Here is a 20339-nt window from a genome sequence, read left to right as displayed (position 1 = left end):
CAAAAAACAACCTAATTTTTATTTTATTTTTGTTCTTACTTATCTACAAAATTGCATCCGTTTCAGAAATAAGTAATTCTTATTTATTTCTGAACCCAACGATACCGAACTGCATTGACTTGCTCTTATTATTATTAAACTTCTTCGAAAGTCTTAGATGCTGATTGGTTTCTTCCGTTCTGTTTGGTTCTCGGAAGAGCACGAGAAAACATGACATTTGGCCAAAGCAGTTTGTCTTCAGTTGTTCAAAACATAAATACATAAATAAATTTTTATTTATTTATTTTTGAAAAAAAAATATTAGCTTTTAATAAACTGTCCCTGCAATACAAAATGAATTGTAATTCTATAACTCTCAGACATCTAAAGTCCCAAAAACTAAGTTTCATATACTAGTTTTATCAATATCTTTTCATATATATATATATATATACACACACACAGTTGAGCTGGAATGTTATCGGTAGCAAACGAGCTCCGTTGTCATCTATTTGTTTTCGATAATGAAGTCTTCAAATTAATGATCGGCATCGTTGAACATAATCTATATCACTTAAAGTATCTAGAAATTAAATTTCAAATCTTTTCAATATTATTGTCCTAATGATTAAAGGGTTTCAACATTTGTAACTTTAATGGTTGATTTGACGTGTTTTCTTGTTTAACGGTGTAAAGCTATCCAAATCAATTAAATTTTTATTAGAAAATTCTTTAAACTATTTAGAACAAAATCTATACTCTCGATCTTTATTACAAAATTCCTATCATCACTTTTTAGAGGATATTCATTTTCAACCGTTCATTTTTACTCTCACTTGATGAATAAGAGAACAATATCGAAAAAGTATGAAATTTGATTTTTAGATACTTCAAGTGGTATAGATCATTTTCAACGGTACTGATCGTCGATTTGAAGGCTCCATCATAAAAAACAAATGGGTGACAATGGAGCCCGTTTGCTACCGATAGTATTCCGCGCCCCCACTCGATATATATATATAATATATATTATATATATATATAATTAATATGAGTAGCTGACATACTCACGTACATGGAGGCCTCCGGCTACCAAGTTGTTTTCAATAATGCGATCTAAATCGACAATCGACTCCGTTAGACTGATCTACACTATTGAAATATTTGAAACTAAATTCATAATTTTTCGCATCATTTACCTATCAAACGAGTAGTCTAAAAATGAATGGAAAATAAAAATCTCATAAAAAAGATGAAAAAGACTTAAATTAAAGATCAGTGATATGATCTTACTCTAAATAGTGAAAAAAATTTCTATAAAAATTCATCAGATTGGATTGTTTTACACCGTAAATTCACAAACGCATCATATTTTCATTAAAATTGTCAATTTTGAGACCTTTTGATCACTAACCGATTGATGCGAAAAATGTAGAAATTTAGTTTTCCAACATACTTTAAATAGTGTAGATCAAGCTAACGAGCCGATCGCAATTTGGAAGCCGCATCCATTGAAACAACTTGTAGCACGGAGGCCTTCCCGTGCTACCAATAAGTATTACCAAACCTAGCACTCTCTCTCCTCTCCTCGTCTCTCTCTCTCTTCTCCGCTTCTCTTGCCTCCTATATATATATTATATTAGAGTCCGGCTACTAGCTATTAATAGCACTAACACTTGGTGCTACCAATTCCCGCCGTTAGATCTACCTTTTGATCATTTGCATCCGTTAGATCGATACATCAACCAACCAAACCACTCAACCCTTGGGCCTACAATCATCCTAACCGCACATCTCTCAATCCAATGGCCAAAAACTTTGGACGCACCAATGACTTCTGTGCATTAATAGTAAGTATGCCTAGTTCTATATATATATATAAGATAATATATTATATATATATATAAGAGTCCGCTACATACTATTATGTACCAAGCCTTTGGTACAATTGAGTTTTCTACCGTTAGATCTACCTTGATCCATTCCCCGTTGATATAACTATAACCAACACACACCACTCAACCCTAGGGGACCACTATCATCCTAACCGCACATCCTTTCATTCAACGGCCAAAAACTCAATAGTACCAAGGGCTTGGTACTATTGATAGTATAGTAGCATAATTCTATATATATATATATATTATTGATAGCACGAATATTCAAATTCAAAATAAATAAAAATCCGAAACTGAGCCCGAAAGTGTATAATCACTTCTCTTAATCAAATTTCGAAATGTCAAATATAAATTTTTGAAGAAGAATTTCAAAGTTTTGTTTTGTTCGAATTTAGGTTCGGTTGGAATTCAGATCAGATACAGGTAAAAATTATATGCAAACACGAATTCATTCAATTTTTATTTTTTATATCCACAATCAAAATCATACTTGGTGAGCAAAAGTCAAACCCAATCTATTTAAATACGAATGGGCGATAAAAATTTTCACCGTCCCTACACGTTGGCGTCCTTAACACTTATCTATATTTAGCATCTAATTAAGGTGCGCATGTTGCGTGTGTAGCATAACAATTCAATTTCTTTTACTCCTTTCCTTTATAGTCAACATAACATGTCAAAGTGTACAACTAACTTAGCGCCAAACCGATAACGTACTATATGAAACATGACCTCCGAAAAAAAAAAAAAGAGAAAAAAAAGTCAATCCCGCAACATTCTGATGCATCAAATTAAACCTAATCCTAAGCCATATTATAACCACATTAGTACTTCCACCTTACCACCGCCTATATATCTGGGAAAAAATTTGTCATCTTTGGTCTCGTTCGCTATATATCCTTGTCTTCTTCTTCTTCTTCTTTTTTTTAATTTTTTTCATACACTGGTTTTATAAAATTTAATGCATTAGAGAAATGAATTTTGTTTTACTATTATAGTTGATTTGCCTATAATATACAACATATAAATACGTCCGGTTAAGTGGTAGATGACCTCTTATTTAAGATAATCTTAAAATAAAAAAATTATTTTAAATTTTTATTTTTTTGTTGCAAAATAAATAATTTAGATGAAAAAATTATAAACAATTTTATTTAAAAAATTTGTACCGTTTGATTCGAGAACAAGATATTTTTGTTTATTCTTGGGATAGGAATAACTTATGGAATAAGTAGGAATTAATTCAATTTTGTGTTTGGACGAGAATCGAGATATTTAGAGGAATAAGAAAAATTAGGTTTGGTTGATTGACTTGGAATAGTAGAGATAAGAGTAATTATGATGAAAAATAAAACTAATAATTTATCTAAATATTAAGCATCTAAGTACGTATTAGTAAATAATATTTTAATAAGTTAACAAATAAATTAATCAAACTTACTTTATAAATTAATTAAAATTACTATATGAGAGGACAAAGATGACATTAATTAGTATATAGCTATAAAAAAAATAAGTCAACATGTTAATAGTAATTAATTATTTAATCATTTATTTTTTTTAGTTAATATATTAATTATATAAATTAAAATACTAATTATTTAAATAATATAAATATTAGTTAATGATTGTATCATATGGCTAACTATTTAATCAGATAAATAATAATAAATTATAAATAAATTATTATTTAAATATTTATTAATTTAATAACTTAAATAATTAATTAGTCAATTATTAAAAAATTTAGTTTTATTAATTAATTATAATTTATAATTATTTATAACTTAATTAGTAGACGAATAAGATAGAGAATAACTTGTTCCACCAAATAGGTGGCTATTATTCTCCTCTCTTAACGGGTTATTTCGTAATAAGTTCTGGGCAATTTTTTATACCGTTTGAAAGAATAAGAGAAATAAATCTCTTATTCTTCTTTTATTCTTTGTACCAAACATAGCCTCAGGCTATGTTCCATTTGCTGCCACAATTTTCTTCCTACCTGCATCGCCATCACAGTACGAAACCAAAAGCCAGTGAGCTGGAATGGAATTCGAAGCCAAAAATTTATTTCCCCAAGTTTTCCACATTCACCAAGATTCCAATGGTGCAAAGAAAGTTTTCTCCATATATATATAGTTGTAAGTTCAAGGTGGGGAATTAATTAATTAACAGGTTAATTTTCAGGTCAAAGATGGGTTCATCATTAATGGAGATGCATAAGGCCGCACCGTCGAAAGGCGCCGCCGTCAAGATCAACATAACCTTCTTCGTCTTAGTGTTGGTCATCTCCGTCGACCTTCTCATCTTCTACTCGATGGGTCTCTTCAACAGCAATGGCGTCTCCGTCACCTGGTGCACCTTGAGTGAACATTGCAGTGCGAGGAAGGTTAGCTGCTAATTAACCTAGTCATTTGTAGATACTTTCGCTATAAAAATTTGAACGGATTGATTATTTTAAGAAACGTGATCAAGAAGAAGTATTTTCATCTAAGTTTGTCCAACAACAAATGGTATGTTCAAATTTTTTGTAACTAAAAAGTCATCAAATTGCTCAACTTGAATTCGTAACATTAATTAGATATTTATGTTTGTTTTTGTTTTTTTTTTTTGCTGCTTTGTCTAGGATGGTATGAAATTGAAACTTGAGTATGAAAATTCGCAAGTGGAAGAGCGAGTGCCGAATAACATGATAAGAGAAGGTACAACAGAAAAGGAGAAGAAACTGAGCTTTTTTGAAAGCTTACGCGCCGGGCATGAGAGAATCGGGCTGGTGAACATAGGCAAGAACGAATCAGTTGAGATAGGGATTGACAAAAATGTAACAGTGGTCGAATTCGAGCGCGTGCCAGATAATTTGAAATGGACAGACCTGTTCCCGAGCTCTATCGACGAGGAGAATGGGCGGAGCGTGTGCCCCGAGATCCCGATGCCGGTTTTTTCGGCCTACGAGGAGATGGACGTGGTGGTGGCCAAGGTGCCGTGCCAGAGCCCGAAGCCCGGGTGGTATCGGGACGTGTTTAGGCTGCAGGTTCATTTGGTGGCCGCGAACTTGGTTGTGAGAAAGGCGAGGAGGGACGGGCGGGGGACGGCGAAAGTAGCGCTGGTGAGCGAGTGTGAGCCGATGAGGGAGCTGTTCCGGTGCGACGATTTGGTGGAGAGGGAGGGGGAGTGGTGGATGTACCAAGTGCAGGTTGATAAGTTGGCAGAAAAGGTTAGCCTGCCCTGGGGAGCTTGCAAGGTAGCATTGCAGCTTCCGGAACAACAAGGTACATATCTTCTCGTATCAGATTTTAGTTGTTATAATATTATCTTATTAGTATTGCATTCTAGACAATTTGATTTCATGATCTTTTCGACCTAAATGTTTAGTCTAAGTTATACCTAGTTGAGACTTAAATCCAAACCTTAGCCTAAGTACTCCTCCTTCAACAGGCCCACGATAAGAAAACTTAATTTATTAGCACTCAACAAAAAAAAACTACAAATCATAATTTGCGAAGAACTTAATGATTGATATTTAAGGTTCTAAAATTCAAAATTTAGTTATTTTATATTTCAGTCAAATTTATTTCTAATATATATANATTGTGAGATATTTCTAATATATATATATATATATATATATATATATATATATATATATAACTCTAAGAGCAATTTGAGTTAAGATTCCTTGATAAAAATATTCAAAGTATTATGTGCTTGAGCCACATGGCAGTATCCCATCATTGTCTCATCCTGAAGTTATATACACATTGAGAGAGAATTTGCTCTCGGACTAAGAAGTGGAGGTTGGTAGAAGTTGAGTTGGAAGGTTGATATATACCATTGGAGCTCGCTTAAAGTAAATTGTATTGCTAAAAAAAAAAAAAGAAAAACAGTCTATATTTGCCAAAAATAAAATACATTGCATTTAAACACTACTTACTAGTTATTTCTTTACAGAATAAATTAATATTTTTATTTTAAAAATAAAAATTGCTCTGTTAATAATATTATTAACTCTCGTCTCAGCTATAAACGGCGAATCCAATGTTTCGAGTATAGCCTCCCTGGCGAGCCCTCGGCAACGGCGGGAGGCCTACGCGACGATCATTCACTCCTCCGATGACTACGTGTGCGGCGCAGTCATGCTGGCTCACTGCCTCCGCAATACGGGCTCCACCGGCGACCGCGACCTCGTCCTCCTCCACGACGACTCCATCAGCCGCCCGAAGCTGCAGGCGCTGGCCGCCGCCGGGTGGACGCTCCGCAGGATCGAGCGCATCCACAACCCGCGCGCCAAGCGCGGCGCCTACAACGAGTACAACTTCAGCAAGTTCCGCCTCTGGCAGCTCACCGAGTACGACAAGATCGTCTTCGTCGACACCGACATCCTCATCCTCCGCAGCCTCGACCACCTCTTCCGCCTCCCGCAGATATCGGCGGTGCACGACAGCGGAGTCCTCTTCAACTCCGGCGTGATGGTCATCGAGCCGTCGAACTGCACGTTCAACGCGCTCGTGGCGCACCGCGATGACATTATCTCGTACAACGGCGGCGACCAGGGGTTCCTGAACGAGATGTTCGCGTGGTGGCACCGCCTGCCGAAGCGGCTGAACCACTTCAAGATGGCGTGGAAGAACGCCACGGAGGAGAGGGAGTGGATGGGCCGGCTCTTCGCTGCGGAGACGCCGGAGCTGCACGGGATACATTACTTCGGGGTGAAGCCGTGGAGGTGTTACAGGGACTACGACTGCAACTGGGACGTCGAGCGCCTGCGGATGTACGCCAGCGACGAGTTTCACCGGGCGTGGTGGCAGCGCTATGACGAGATCGACGAGGGGCTGCAGTGGTTGTGCGGGCTCACGGCGGAGAGGATCGACACGTTGGAGGCGGAGCGGCGGACGGCGGCGACGATGCGGTTTAGCGACGAGCATTGGAAGATCAACATTACCGACAAGAGAAGATTTGTGACAGTAGAATAGCAAAGTGAAACTTTCTGAATTTAGAGCAACATCGGTCGGAAGATCATGTCATCGGAAGGGCTCTTCCAAATCAGAGCAAATATCACAACTCAATTTCAATTTTTTTTTTTTTTTTTTTTTAAACAGGAGCATTAATTCAATTATTTCAGTTTTTGACTTATATTTAAGTGTTTGTTAACTTGTTGTATAAATATTCGGAATCAAACCAATGTTCAACCCGGATATTTATTTATTTAATAAACAGAATGAAATTTAGTGGGAGATAAATAAAAGTAAAATATATTTAAAATTGTTCATATAATGGTTTCTCGTTTTTGTCCGTATTTGCTTAATTTCTCGTTAGAATTATTAGAAGGCCTTTTCTCTAATGAGTATTTAGGATTTAAATATCTGATCGATGTCAAAAATAATATTATGATACCATTCGTTGGATCTTGATCATACAATAGTTGCCGTTTAACTTTTTCTTTTTTTGATTCTTTTTAATAATATTATTATAAACATATTTTGAATTGTTAGATCTCATTCAATAAATAACAAATAAAAATTTTATTACATTTTATTATGATATTGTTACTTTCCTAATATTTCAATTTTCTAAATCCTTCGTCAAAATTCATTTTGCCACGTCAAAGGCCGCTCCCTTCACTATTTTTCCACCTCTCTTTTTTAACTTTCATTTGTATTTCTACTTTTTATATAATTTTTGGATTATTTATTTATTTTTTACTTTTCAAAAAGCAGCAATATTCCCTGAAAAGGGAGCACATGGGCTCCCTCCCAAGTTTTTCTTTTTCTTTTTCTTTTTTTTTTTTGTCGGTGTACGTTATATCTTAAATTAATACTATCTATACATCAAAAAATAAATATTTGTTTTATATTAGTTTTATTTAATGGATGGAATGGACTTAATAGTTATATCAAGTAACTAAGGAAAGTACTCTATTATCCAATGTGCAAGGTATATATATATATATATATATATATAATATATATTATATATATATAGAGAGAGAGAGGATGAGAGAGAGAGAGAGAAGATGAGAGAGGGAGAGAAGAGAGAGAGAGATGAGTCGGCTTACTTATTGGCTATTACATAGCACAAGCACTTGCGGTGCTACAGTTTTCGCCGTTAGATTACCCTTTGGATCATTTTTCATCCTATTAGATATATATTAACAAACCATCCACTCTAATCTATGACGACCACATCATCCTAAACCACACATTCTATAATCCAATGGCAAACTTGTAGCAATGAACGGACTGTGTATTAATAGCATGTAGTAGCCATATTCTGATATATATATAATACATAAATATATTAGATTAATATATATATATATATATATATACTTATATAATATATATATATCAGAGGTGGCAAATGAGCCTCATTGTTTCGAGTACGTTTATTGACTCGAAGATGAGTTTGAGTATCGTATCACTCGTTAGTAAACGAGTCCGCAACACGAGAACATATTTTTCAGTCGTTGATACATTGAGCTGAACCGAGCGTGGGTCAGCTTATTAGTTTCGGTTCGACTAATAGTTGTAATAATACTATATATTATATATAATTATATATATAATATATATATATATATATATTGATTTTAACAAAAAAAATAAAGTAGAGCTTAATTATAAAAAAACTCATTTATATGTAAAATTTCAACCATTAGATTAAAGTTTAATAAGTAAGATTTTATAAATTTAGTTTTTTACATATATCCAATTTAATTCATTTAACTTATTGTTCGTTGGTCAGTTCGCGAGCCAGCTCGTGTTTGGACCGAACACGAGCCAGCCCCAGCTCGCTCGTGTTCGGCTCGTTGACACCCCTAATATATATATTATTTAGATTGTACAAATAGTATTTATCTTTTCTATAATTACTAGATAGGGTGACACAGGAAAGGAGCATGTTTATAGATTTTAAAAAATTCGAACCCAAACTTGACAAGCAAAATTGAAATTCGAATATGAAACATTAAGTTTTAAATATTTACCACCAAAACTGAATTTGACCAAAAAAACAAAATCCGAAACTGAGCCCAAAAGCAATCACTTCTCTTTACCAAATTTCAGAATATATCATACTCAAATATAAATCTTTGAAGTACAATTTCAAAGTTTTATATTTTATAATATAAAAACTAGCGCGCGTCTTGTTCGGATTTGGGTTGCGATTCGCGTATCCGTCTGATTTTCATTCTCGGTAGCCATAATCAAAATTATACTTATTTAATATTATTTAAATCCACTTCGTTTGGATTCGAATACTGATAAAATTTCAAGTATCAGTATCCATTTTTTTTTTTAGGGATAGGTGGCACGCTACCCGCTTCGTTTATTTCATTTAGAAATAAACTTAGCTAGAAATGTGAATCGATTCGAATTTAGGTCTCGGGTACCAACTATCAAATTCTTTGTCACTTGCTCTAGGGACGGTTGGTAAATATCAGTATCCATCGATGCCCTTCCTCAACAGTCAACACTTATCTGCATATATTGCCTAAAGCACACATGTTGAGTATGCAACTTAAATAGAGAGTAGCAAAGTTCAATTTCTCTTCCTCATCTCCTTTTGTAGACAACATAACATGTCAAAGGCTTAAACCTAACTTATGGCCAAACCTGTAACTATGTGAAACATGACAAATAAAAATGTCAAATCCCACAGCTTTTTGATGCATCCAAGCCTAATCCTAAACTCAACAAGTTAAAAACGGCAGCCTATCAGAGGGGCCTTTTAATTCCATCCAATCGCCGCCTATCTGGGAAAAAAAATTAGTTATCCTTGTCGTTTTTATTTTTTTTCCCATCACTAATTTTATACAATTTAATATATTAAAGGAAAAAAAATGAAATCATTATATTATTATAGTTGATTAATCTATAATACATTCAGCTGGGTAATAAATAACTACTTATTTAGAAAAACAAATTAAAAGAAAAAAAAATTTATTTTTGTTCTTTTTGTTTTGTGTTGCAATTAAAGTAGATATTTTAGATGAAATTGTAACACTTTTTAAAAATACTATATCAAGTGCGCGATATTTTTCTTTGTTAATGCATCGCCGGCCGCCGCTAGAAACCAAACTCTCCCCACATTCGCAAATAAACAAATGAGCTGGAATCAATTTCAAAACCAAATTTTTATTTCCTAGTCATCCGTATTCACAAGTTTCCAAAGGTACGAAGAAAATTTACTGTATATATATAATTGTAAGCTCAAGAAGATCAAGGTGGGGCATTAATAAGTGCTAAGGTTTTCTCAAAGACGCAGGGGTTTATCATTAATGGAGATGCATAAGGCGGCATCGTCGAAAGGCGTCGCCGTCAGGATAAACCTCGCCTTCCTCGTCTTCGTGTCGGTCACCTCCCTCGCCCTTCTCGTCCTCTGCTCGACGGCTCTCATCAACAAAAATGCCGCCTCCCTCGCCTGGTGCACCTGGAATGATTGCCGCGCGATGAAGGTTAGCTAACCTGAGTCATTTGTAGATCCCTCGCTGTGAAAATTTGAACGTACTGATTTTTTTAAGAAAAAGTGATCAAGATAAAATATTTTGAGGTAGTTAAAGCATGCTCAAATTCTGTAATTGGAACCTCATCACAAATTGTTTAAATTGAATGAATGTAAAAGATTTTAGACATGCAGTATGGTTGGAAAACTCGTATCTAAGTTTAATGAGATAGTTATATTTGATTTTCTTATTTTTCTCGCTGCTTTGTCTAGGGATGGTATGAAATTGAAACTTTGAGTATGAAAATTCGCAGGTGGAAGAGGGAGTGCTGAATAACATAATGAGAGAAAGTAGAACAGAAAAGGAGAGAAAACGGAGTTTCTTTGAAAGCTTACGCATCGCGGACAAGAGAATCGGCCTGGTGAACATAGGCAAGAACGAATCAGTTGAGCTAGGGATTGACGAAGCATCAACAGTGGTCGAATTCGAGCGCGTGCCAGATAATTTGAAATGGACAGACCTGTTCCCGAGCTATATCGACGAGGAGAGTGGGCGGAGCGCGTGCCCCGAGATCCCGATGCCGGTCTTTTCGGCCTACGAGGAGATGGACGTGGTGGTGGCCAAGGTGCCGTGCCAGAGCCCGAATCCCGGGTGGTATCGGGACGTGTTCAGGCTGCAGGTTCATTTGGTGGCCGCGAACTTGGTTGTGAGAAAGGCGAGGAGGGACGGGTGGGGGACGGCGAAAGTGGCGCTGGTGAGCGAGTGTGAGCCGATGAGGGAGCTGTTCCGGTGCGACGACTTGGTGGCGAGGGAGGGGGAGTGGTGGATGTACCAAGTGCAGGTTGATAAGTTGGCAGAGAAGGTTAGCCTGCCCTGGGGATCTTGCAAGACTGCATTGCAGCTTCCGGAAGGAGGTAATCTTTTTGTATTAGATTTGACTCGTTGTATCGTTTTATTAGCATTCCATTCTAGACCATTTTTAATTTTATGATCTATTCCATCTAAATGTTCATTTTTTGAAACAAAAGAAAATCCAAACCTTAGCCTAACTTCTCCTTCAATGCGTTTATAGTAAAAGAGTTAATTTATTAGCGCTGAAAAAATAACTATATAACACAAGTAGCAGATAACTTGTATTGATTGAAATTCGAGATTTCAAATTCCAATTTTTATTATCTAATAATTTTTAATTGAATTTATTTTTGAAAAAATGTAAAGCTTATTTTTATCTATGTATTTCAGCTCAGATTTTTTGATGAAAATATTTCTAAGTCTTGCTAGATCAACTTGTGAGACGTTAAAAGAGAGTCAACTCTCTGCAACCCCTAGGTGTGAACAACTTCAGAGATAAGCCAATCAGATATCGCCATGTGGCCTCTGCCCACCGTGGCATCCCACTGGCTCACCCCTGCGTTTGTAAGTTCAGGGTTGTAGAGAAAAGGTCCATAGGTTTGAAGCTCGGTCAAAGTAAAATCTCATGGCTAAAAAAATATATATATTGCGAAAGATAAAATACTGGTTAATTTTGCATTGCATTTTTGACGTAAATATTGCACTAAGAATAATATATTTTTTGAAGTTTTGATTGCAACTGCTAGTTACGTATGTTGCACAACTTGTCAACCGTATTATATATGTTTTATTATTAAAATCTCTTACAACCTCCCGAGATTAGACCCAAATCTTTTTTTACTTTCGCTCTCGTTGAGAAAAATATTTTAATATTCTTTCCTCCGGCTACGGCAAGAAAGAAGAGGAAGAAGAATGACAAGAAAGAAAAAAGAAAAAAAATAATAGCATGGGAAAGGAAGGGCGAAGCGTAACCCGAGGGGGGTACATGAGACAACGGAGGAGACGAAGAAGCCCCTCGAGATCCGATCCAAATCTCTTTATGCTTTCACTCTCGTGGCGATATATACTTAAATATCCTCTCTTGTAACAGCGGTCAGGCAACAGAAGGAGAGGAATGTGATGCCCAACTTTTCATAGGGTATCATTCATTCTATGACTACTCTAATTTTAATATACTTAATTTATTTAATCAGATCTAACTATTGCTCAAAATGTTACAACTGAGTTAAAAGGTTTAGTCATATTATATCTCATATATAGAACTATCTGTAATCTCATAAGAAATAATAAGAAAAAAGAGAAAGAAGAAGCAGTACGGAACAAAAAAAAAGTAAATAGAATGAGCGAAAGAAAAACGACGAGGGAATGTTGTATCGCACTGACCAATCCCATATTACATTCTTTAAAGCAAACATTGCACTAGTATGTCTGTATAGTTCACAACTTTGTGAGAAAATGCACTATTTGAATTTTTCTTGCATCATTTTTTGTCATGTTGCACCACTTGCCCCTCTTATTGTACGCGTTACTTCTAAATATATTTTGTAAATATTTTTTGTAAAAGTTAGAACCGCAAATATCGAGACCGACGAATGGTGTAGCACGCTTTTATGTAAATTGGCGTAATGTTTGGGCGGCAGACTATACTAACATGTTTTTTTTTTTTTTTTTGAAGAAAAAATAAAAATTATTTTGTTAATAATAATATTATTAACTAGGCTCCTCTCAGGTGTAAACGGTGAATCCAATATCTCGAGTCTCGCCTCCGTGACGAGCCCTGGGCAACGGCGTGAGGCATTTGCAACGATCATTCACTCCTCTGAAAAGTACGTGTGCGGCGCGGTCATGCTGGCTCACTGCCTCCGCAGTACGGGGTCCGCCGGCGACCGCGACCTCGTCCTCCTCCACGACGACTCCATCAGCCGCCCGAAGCTGCAGGCGCTGGCCGCCGCCGGGTGGACGCTCCGCAGGATCGAGCGCATCCACAACCCGCGCGCCAGGCCCGGCGCCTACAACGAGTACAACTTCAGCAAGTTCCGCCTCTGGCAGCTCACCGAGTACGACAAGATCGTCTTCATCGACACCGACATCCTCATCCTCCGCAGCCTCGACCACCTCTTCCGCCTCCCGCAGATATCGGCGGTGCACGACAGCGGAGTCCTCTTCAACTCCGGCGTGATGGTCATCGAGCCGTCCAACTGCACGTTCGGAGCGCTCGTGGCGCACGTCGAGGACACTGTCTCGTACAACGGCGGCGACCAGGGGTTCCTGAACGAGATGTTCGCGTGGTGGCACCGCCTGCCGAAGCGGCTGAACTTCTTCAAGATGGCGTGGCATAGCACGGCGGAGAAGAGGGAGAGGCTGGACCGGCTCTTCGCTGCGGACCCGCCGGAGCTGCACGGGATACATTACTTCGGGTTTAAGCCGTGGACTTGTTACAGGGACTACGACTGCAACTGGGACGCCGAGTTCATGCACAAGTACGCAAACGACGAGGGGCACCGGTTGTGGTGGCGGCGGTACGACGAGATCGAGGAGGGGCTGAGGTGGGTGTGCGGGCTCACGGCGGAGCATGTATATATATTGGAGGCACGGCGGAAGAGGGCGGAGAAGATGGGGTTCAGTGACGGGCATTGGAAGATGAATATCACCGACAACAGGAAACAAAATTTGATCGCAGAATAGTTAAGTAAAACTTTTCAAATTTAGAGCAACATTAATTGGAACTGAAGATCGTATCAGATTGTCCGACGGATGCCTGCACATACCACAACTCAGTTAGCTGATGGCCAAGTACAATAACCATAGGTCACCAGCTCAAGTGATTTTTCATTTTTTTAAAGAAAAGATATATAGGAGGAGCAAGTCAATTATTTTCAATTTCAATTCAGATCTTTCATTCTTTTCATCACTTTGTTGTACCAATATTCAGAATCAAACCAACGTTCTCCAGCTGCTGCTTCCTCTCCGCCGTCAGCCCGCACATTCTCCTCATCCCCTCCCCCATCTCGTCGTGCCGCCGCCACCACACCGCGTGCGCGGCGTCGCTCGCAAACCTCCGCTGGTCATCCACGTTCCAGTTGCAGTCATAGTCCCTGTAACACCTCCACGGCTTTATCCCCAGGTAGTGCAGCCCGTACAACGTCGCCGGCTCCGTCACGTAGAGCCGGTCCTTCATCCGCCTCTCCTCCGTCGTGTTGCCCCGCAATATCTTCAGGAAGTTCACCCTCCTCGGCAGCCAGTGCCACCACGCGAACATCTCGTTTAAGAATCCCTGGTCGCCGCCGTTGTACGAGACGACGTCCTCGCGGCGCAGCATCAGCGCCTCGAACGTGCAGTTCGACGGCTCGATGACCATCACGCCGGAGTTGAAGATCGCGCGGCTGTTCCCCGTGGCCGACATCTGCGGGAGGCGGAAGAGGTGGTCAAGGTTACGCAGGACGAGAACGTCGGAGTCGACGAAGACGACCTTGTCGTAGTGGTCGCTTAGCTGCCAGATGCGGAGCTTGCTGTAGTTGTACTCATTGTAGGCGCCGCGTTTTGCATGGGGGCTACGGATGCGCTCGATCTCGCGGAGCGCCCAACCGGCGTCGGCAAGCGCCTGGAGCTTCTGGGGGCCGATGGATTTGTCGTGGAGGAGGACGAGGTCGCGGTCAGAGCCCGTCTTGCGGAGCCTGTGGGCTAGCATGATCGCGCCGCACACGTAATTTTCTTTGGAGTGGAGGACCGTCACGTAGGCCTCCCGACGGGGATCACCGGAGGGGCTCGGCGGAGCACTGAACTTCGACGAGACATTGAATTCCTCGTTGATTCCTGGAAAACCACACCAACTTACAAAAGTTCCTATAATATAGCGTACCATTTTATTCATTTGTGTTATTTGGCGTTATTTGATTGGCCTGTTATTCATTCTAAATTAGTGGTTCCTTACCTTCGCCCCAAAGAGGCATTGCTAACATGCACGACCCCAACGGCAACCTCAGCTTCTCCTCCAACCTCTCCACCTGAGCTTCATACATCGACCACTCTCCCTCCCTCCCCGCTATGTCGTCGCACCGGAACAGCTCCCTCATCGGCTCGCACTTACTCAGAAACGCCAACTTTGCCGTCCCCCGCCAGTCCCTCTTCCCCCTTTTCACCGCCAAGTTCGCGGCCACCAAATGAACTTGCAGCCTAAACACGTCCCGGTTCCAGCCAACATCAGGAATCCGGCATGGCAGCTTAACCACCACCACGTCCATCTCTTCGTATGCCGCAAAGCCCGGCATCGGTATCTCGGGGCACGACATGCCCTCGAACACCTCCTCCTCGTCGATCCACTCGGGGAACAGATCGCTCCATTTGATATTCTCCGACACCCTCTCAAACTCTACTACTGCAGTCTTCGCCACAATGCCCCATTCGATCGCGTCGTCGTCTGCCATGTTCACCAAACCGATCACTGCGTCCCCGCGCAAAGCTCGAAGGAAGCTCGGAGTTTTCTCATTTGCTGTTGCCATTTTTTCTCTGGTCATGTTTCTTGGAGACCGACCCTCCGTCCACCTACATACAAATTTTTGAATTCAAATTCTAAATCTTAACCTCTTGCTACAAGATTTGGTTGATATAGTTGTACAATATATAGCAAATTTGACATTATAATTGTGGCATTTACCTAATTTGTCTTTAGGAGGCAAACATACTTATGATTAATATTGATGGTAGAAATTAGAACACACTCCTAGAGGACTTGGACTAACCTCACCTTCTTCGAATGGCAATCGCGCAGCGCGCACTCGACGAGCGAGGCGACATTCGTGTTGAACATGGACACCGGGCGGAGGCCAACGACAGCGACGCAGGTGACCAACAAGAAGATCACAATTGCTATGTTGATCTTGGTTACTAGAGCTTTTGAAATGGTGGCCTTAAACGTCTCCCCTGTTGGGTCCATTGTTGATTAACAAACATTGGCCTTCCTCTTCTTTGAATATTGCATACAAATTAATATGAGTTAACAAATCACCATGTGGTTTGTTTGTTTGCCAATTATTTTTTTTAGATAGAGGAATATTTCTCTTCGAGTATTGGCTTCGTAGTGGTGGGGATGTACAAGAGATAATGCGAGAGGAGAAGCTTTTTTTTTTTTTTTTTTAAATACAGTTTCATATGTTACCTGTTTGGTTCTTTATTGCCTAGTTATGCACTCTATATATCATTTTGTGGTAACTTTTACAAATTTTCATTTATTTTTCATAAGTAATACTAATGTCACAATATGGATATCCCAAAATACCATTTTTACAGTATTATCACAACAAAAGGAAAAAAAAATATTATTATTATATGTTTTGCTCTTAACTCGTTTTTTGTCCAATACTATTAATTAGAAGGTCTTCATTGTCAAATAGGTCTTAAAAGTATTTTACATGGTTAATAAATACTTTAGGAAACTATAACAATTTGCTACATGATCAAAATCACTATTGGAAAATGGAACGTAATCATATTATCTTAGATTAGTAAATTTTATACACACCGAGTCTGCAGAGAATTTATTTTTTAAATAATGTCTTGGTCAGTAAGGTATGAACCTTTAATTCGATTCTCGCTACAAGCAGGATTTGGGTGTGTTCGGTGAACCCTACAAACATTTTTATTATTATTTTTTCTAAAGAAAGAAAAAATTATAACCCCATTTAGACTTTGACCAGGTCAACCCGCTTCTATTTTTAAGACCCGGGAAATCTCCTCATCTACGTGTTGACACCATGCGTTGACTTCCCCAACGGTCAGATGCAATGCCCTTCCTCCTATCATTCTCACCACACAAACACAGACACCATTTCGGGACCCACCAACAACTCCATGCGCGAGATTACCCGAGGCTGTGAAGCAGGATAACCCCTGCGGCACCAAATCTATTCTTTTTGGGTGCGTACGTAGCTCCTCAATTACTATGCGTTTCTCCTTTTGCTCCCTCCTCCTCCTCCTGGTTGCAACAGGACCCTCCCAAAATGATGCTCTTCCACTTCCTAGAGGTAATTAGGGAATATATTAAACAAACAAGGATAATCCCTCCCTGAAATATGATACTTTGGAAGGTTTTCTAAATTTATCGAAGTTTTTTTAACAATGGTGTTATAATCTTAATATATTGAAATAATGGAGTTTTTGTGCATTAACATTGGCATATATGCATGCATGCACGCACACGCAGGTTACTATATAAACTGCGGCGCGGCGGAGGAGGAGACGATCGGGAGCATCCGATGGCTGAAGGACGAGGGCTTCACCAGCTCCGGCAACGCCACGAAGATTGCGGCCCCGACCGTCGTCCCGGTGCTGTCCACGCTCCGCTTCTTCCCCGACGCCTCGGCGCGCAAGCACTGCTACGAGATCCCCGTGATCAAGGGCGCCAAGTACCTCGTCCGCACCACCTACTTCTACGGCGCCTTCGACGGCGGCGACGCCCCCCCGGTCTTCGACCAGATCGTCGAGGGCACCTGGTGGAGCACCGTCGACACCGCCGATGCCTACGCGCAGGGCCTCGCCGCCTACTACGAGATCGTCGTGGCTGCGCAGGGGAGGATGATCAGCGTCTGCCTGGCGAGGAACAACGCCACGGCTTCGTCCGGCAGCCCCTTCATCTCCGCGCTCGAGCTCGTCAGCTTGGAGGACTCCATGTACAACTCCACGGATTTTGAATCCTTCGCGCTCAACACCATCGCGCGCCACGGGTTCGGATACAACGGTCCGATCATCAGGTACATTTACGAATTTGGCCCCGGTCTGTAGAGCCTTTAAATTCAAGCAAGAGCCTAACCGAGTGAGTGTTCGCGGGTTCGACTGCACGGAACTAGCTATCCAGATGATCAGTTCAGCCGCTACTGGGCGCCGTTCAAGGACGCGAACCCGGTGGTGCAGAGCCATTCGAACATATCGTCGGCGGATTTCTGGAACCTGCCGCCGGAGAAAGCACTGCAGACGGCCCTGACAACCAGCCGGGGGAAGCAGCTCGTTGTGCACTGGCCGGATCTTGAGCTGCCGAACGCCAGCTACCATCTGGTGCTTTACTTCCAGGACAACCGGACGCCGAGCCCGTTCAGCTGGAGGGTGTTCGACGTGACGGTGAACGGCGAGGACTTCTACAGAGGGCTCAACGTGTCGACGGCGGGCGTCGTGGTCTACGGGACGCAGGTGCAGCTCGGAGGGAAGACCCAGATCACGCTCACTCCTGACGAGAGCTCGCCCGTCGGGCCGGTGATCAATGCAGGGGAGATCTTTCTAGTGGTGCCTCTCGGAGGGAGAACGGTCACAAGGGATGGTATTGGAATTGGAATTGGAATTCCGCTTGTGGTCCTTTCAATCTGTCACGCCTCGGGTCCCCCCTTTGATAAATAAGTTAGTTTGACTTTTCTACTTTTCAGTGATTGCCATGGAGGAGCTGAAAAGGAGCCTGAAGAACCCACCGCCGGACTGGAGCGGAGATCCGTGCTTACCCCCGGAGCATTCGTGGACCGGCGTGGTTTGCTCGCCGAAGGATTTCCGAGTAGAAGCATTGTAAAACTCTGCGGTGGACTTGTCATGATTCTCCATTTATTCGCTCGCTTCAGTAAACAAACCGCAGAATTTAGTTATCTGATCATGGATCATCACAACAATAACATCGCATTAGTTCCGTCGCAGGAACCTGACAAACTACGGCCTTTCGGGATCGTTACCTGACGGCATACTGAACATGACGGCTCTCACACATATGTAAGTTTCACAGCTGCTTACTGAGCATGAATGCTTCAGAATTCCTACACTGATGTCGCTGCGCTTGTCGCAGTTATCTCGGAGGGAACAAACTCTCCGGTCCCATTCCGGATTTGGGCGAATTGAGGAATTTGGTCAATGTGTAAGCTCGAAAATACTTCATTCTTCGCCTTTATATCGATGATTCATTCGTCGGGGGCTTCTGAATCGCTCTCTTCTCCTTTTTCCGATCTTCCTATTGCAGGCATCTGAATGATAATCAGTTCTCCGGGCCGATCCCTTCAGCACTGGGAACGCTGGAGAGCCTAACACAGTTGTAAGTTCCCGATTAATTTGTGCATGAGAGATTAGATTCAAATTAGACCATATGCACAGACAAAAAAAGAGAAAAGTTAAAAAAAAAAAAAAGGGGTCTAATTCTATCCCCTTTTGTGTCCCTTGAATCCCAGGTATCTGCAGAACAACAAATTGACAGGCAAGATTCCGGACACACTGAGAAAAAAACCTGGACTCGACATGCAGTAAGCCACTACCCTCACATGTTAGCTGTTAATTCAGCCCATTAATTTCTGTGTTGCTTATTTTACTGACTAATTATGGTGATTATTACAGGACTCATGGCAATCAATTAAGCTAAATAGAGAGCAGGAGAATACCAGGACACCAATGTGCAGGGAGTGCCAAGAAAAATTGTACTGGTTCTCTATTAGAAAACCAGAGTTGAGCTCATTAGGCCCCACTGGCTTGTTTTATGGGTTGAATTCAAAATGAAGGTCCCCTAATCATGTTGCTCTACTTTGTCACATCTGTGGATAAAGATGATGTTCATGAAAACCATGATGTGCCATTTAGATTTCAATTTGAGATATTTTTTGTGGCTAGTTGCTGTTCCCTGACTCACCTACTGAGCACTGAACTGGAATTTTCTGTTATGTATTCAGCAACCCCAATTCAAGAGGAATATGGAGATTTTTGCTATGTTTTGTTCTTATAAATGAGAAAAAGAATCAGACTAATTCTTCTCATATATGAATGTACAGTAGATGTGTACATGAATAGAGAGGTAGAGATATATCTATATTTGTCTGAGCACAGCAGCACACAGGACCATCCTATTTGAAAAAAAATATATCTTAGATTTCTCATAGCCTTTTTGATCATAAACCATGACCAAAGTATACTTTTCAACAGGACCTGCTATGATTAGGGTGGGTTCAATTTTTTTTTTTTTTATAAAAAACACAGAGAATCCAACTATGCAACTTGGCTCAATAACAAAGACCATCCTACAAAGTTGGAGATAGAACCTACCTCTTCCACTATGATATTCTCCCAAATCATACTCCTTTGGATTCAAAATGGATTTGCATAATCTAATCTCATGATTACCGATCCATCCAAGTGCATCTTAACTAAAACTTTGTGCTAGA

At 40.4% G+C, this 20339-nt stretch overlaps 4 protein-coding genes across 4 annotated transcripts; 3 read left to right on the top strand and 1 right to left on the bottom strand.

The window, feature by feature from the left end:
* Positions 4070-7038, top strand: LOC109721197 (UDP-glucuronate:xylan alpha-glucuronosyltransferase 2-like). Its single transcript, XM_020248647.1, has 3 exons — positions 4070-4266; positions 4504-5146; positions 5895-7038. The coding sequence occupies exons 1-3, from the start codon at positions 4072-4074 to the stop codon at positions 6845-6847; spliced, it is 1791 nt and encodes a 596-aa protein (XP_020104236.1). The 5' UTR covers positions 4070-4071; the 3' UTR covers positions 6848-7038.
* On the top strand, positions 9960-14119 carry LOC109720956 (UDP-glucuronate:xylan alpha-glucuronosyltransferase 2-like). Its single transcript, XM_020248334.1, has 3 exons — positions 9960-10329; positions 10631-11231; positions 12899-14119. Exons 1-3 carry the CDS (start codon positions 10153-10155, stop codon positions 13852-13854), a joined length of 1734 nt encoding a protein of 577 aa, XP_020103923.1. The 5' UTR covers positions 9960-10152; the 3' UTR covers positions 13855-14119.
* Positions 14078-16005, bottom strand: LOC109721492 (UDP-glucuronate:xylan alpha-glucuronosyltransferase 2-like). The gene is made up of 3 exons (XM_020249142.1): positions 15909-16005; positions 15101-15711; positions 14078-14982 (listed from the first exon to the last, which is right to left on the bottom strand). Exons 1-3 carry the CDS (start codon positions 15974-15976, stop codon positions 14078-14080), a joined length of 1584 nt encoding a protein of 527 aa, XP_020104731.1. The 5' UTR covers positions 15977-16005.
* Positions 16953-19887, top strand: LOC109721245 (probable LRR receptor-like serine/threonine-protein kinase MEE39). The gene is made up of 9 exons (XM_020248736.1): positions 16953-17189; positions 17369-17915; positions 18012-18475; positions 18579-18711; positions 18838-18909; positions 18983-19051; positions 19154-19225; positions 19359-19430; positions 19522-19887. Exons 1-9 carry the CDS (start codon positions 17108-17110, stop codon positions 19544-19546), a joined length of 1536 nt encoding a protein of 511 aa, XP_020104325.1. The 5' UTR covers positions 16953-17107; the 3' UTR covers positions 19547-19887.

This window comes from Ananas comosus, linkage group 15 (genome assembly GCF_001540865.1).
Source record: "Ananas comosus cultivar F153 linkage group 15, ASM154086v1, whole genome shotgun sequence".
NCBI lineage: Eukaryota > Viridiplantae > Streptophyta > Magnoliopsida > Poales > Bromeliaceae > Ananas > Ananas comosus.
The sequence above is the reverse complement of the archived record's forward strand: the minus strand, read 5'-3'. Positions and strand labels throughout refer to the sequence as shown.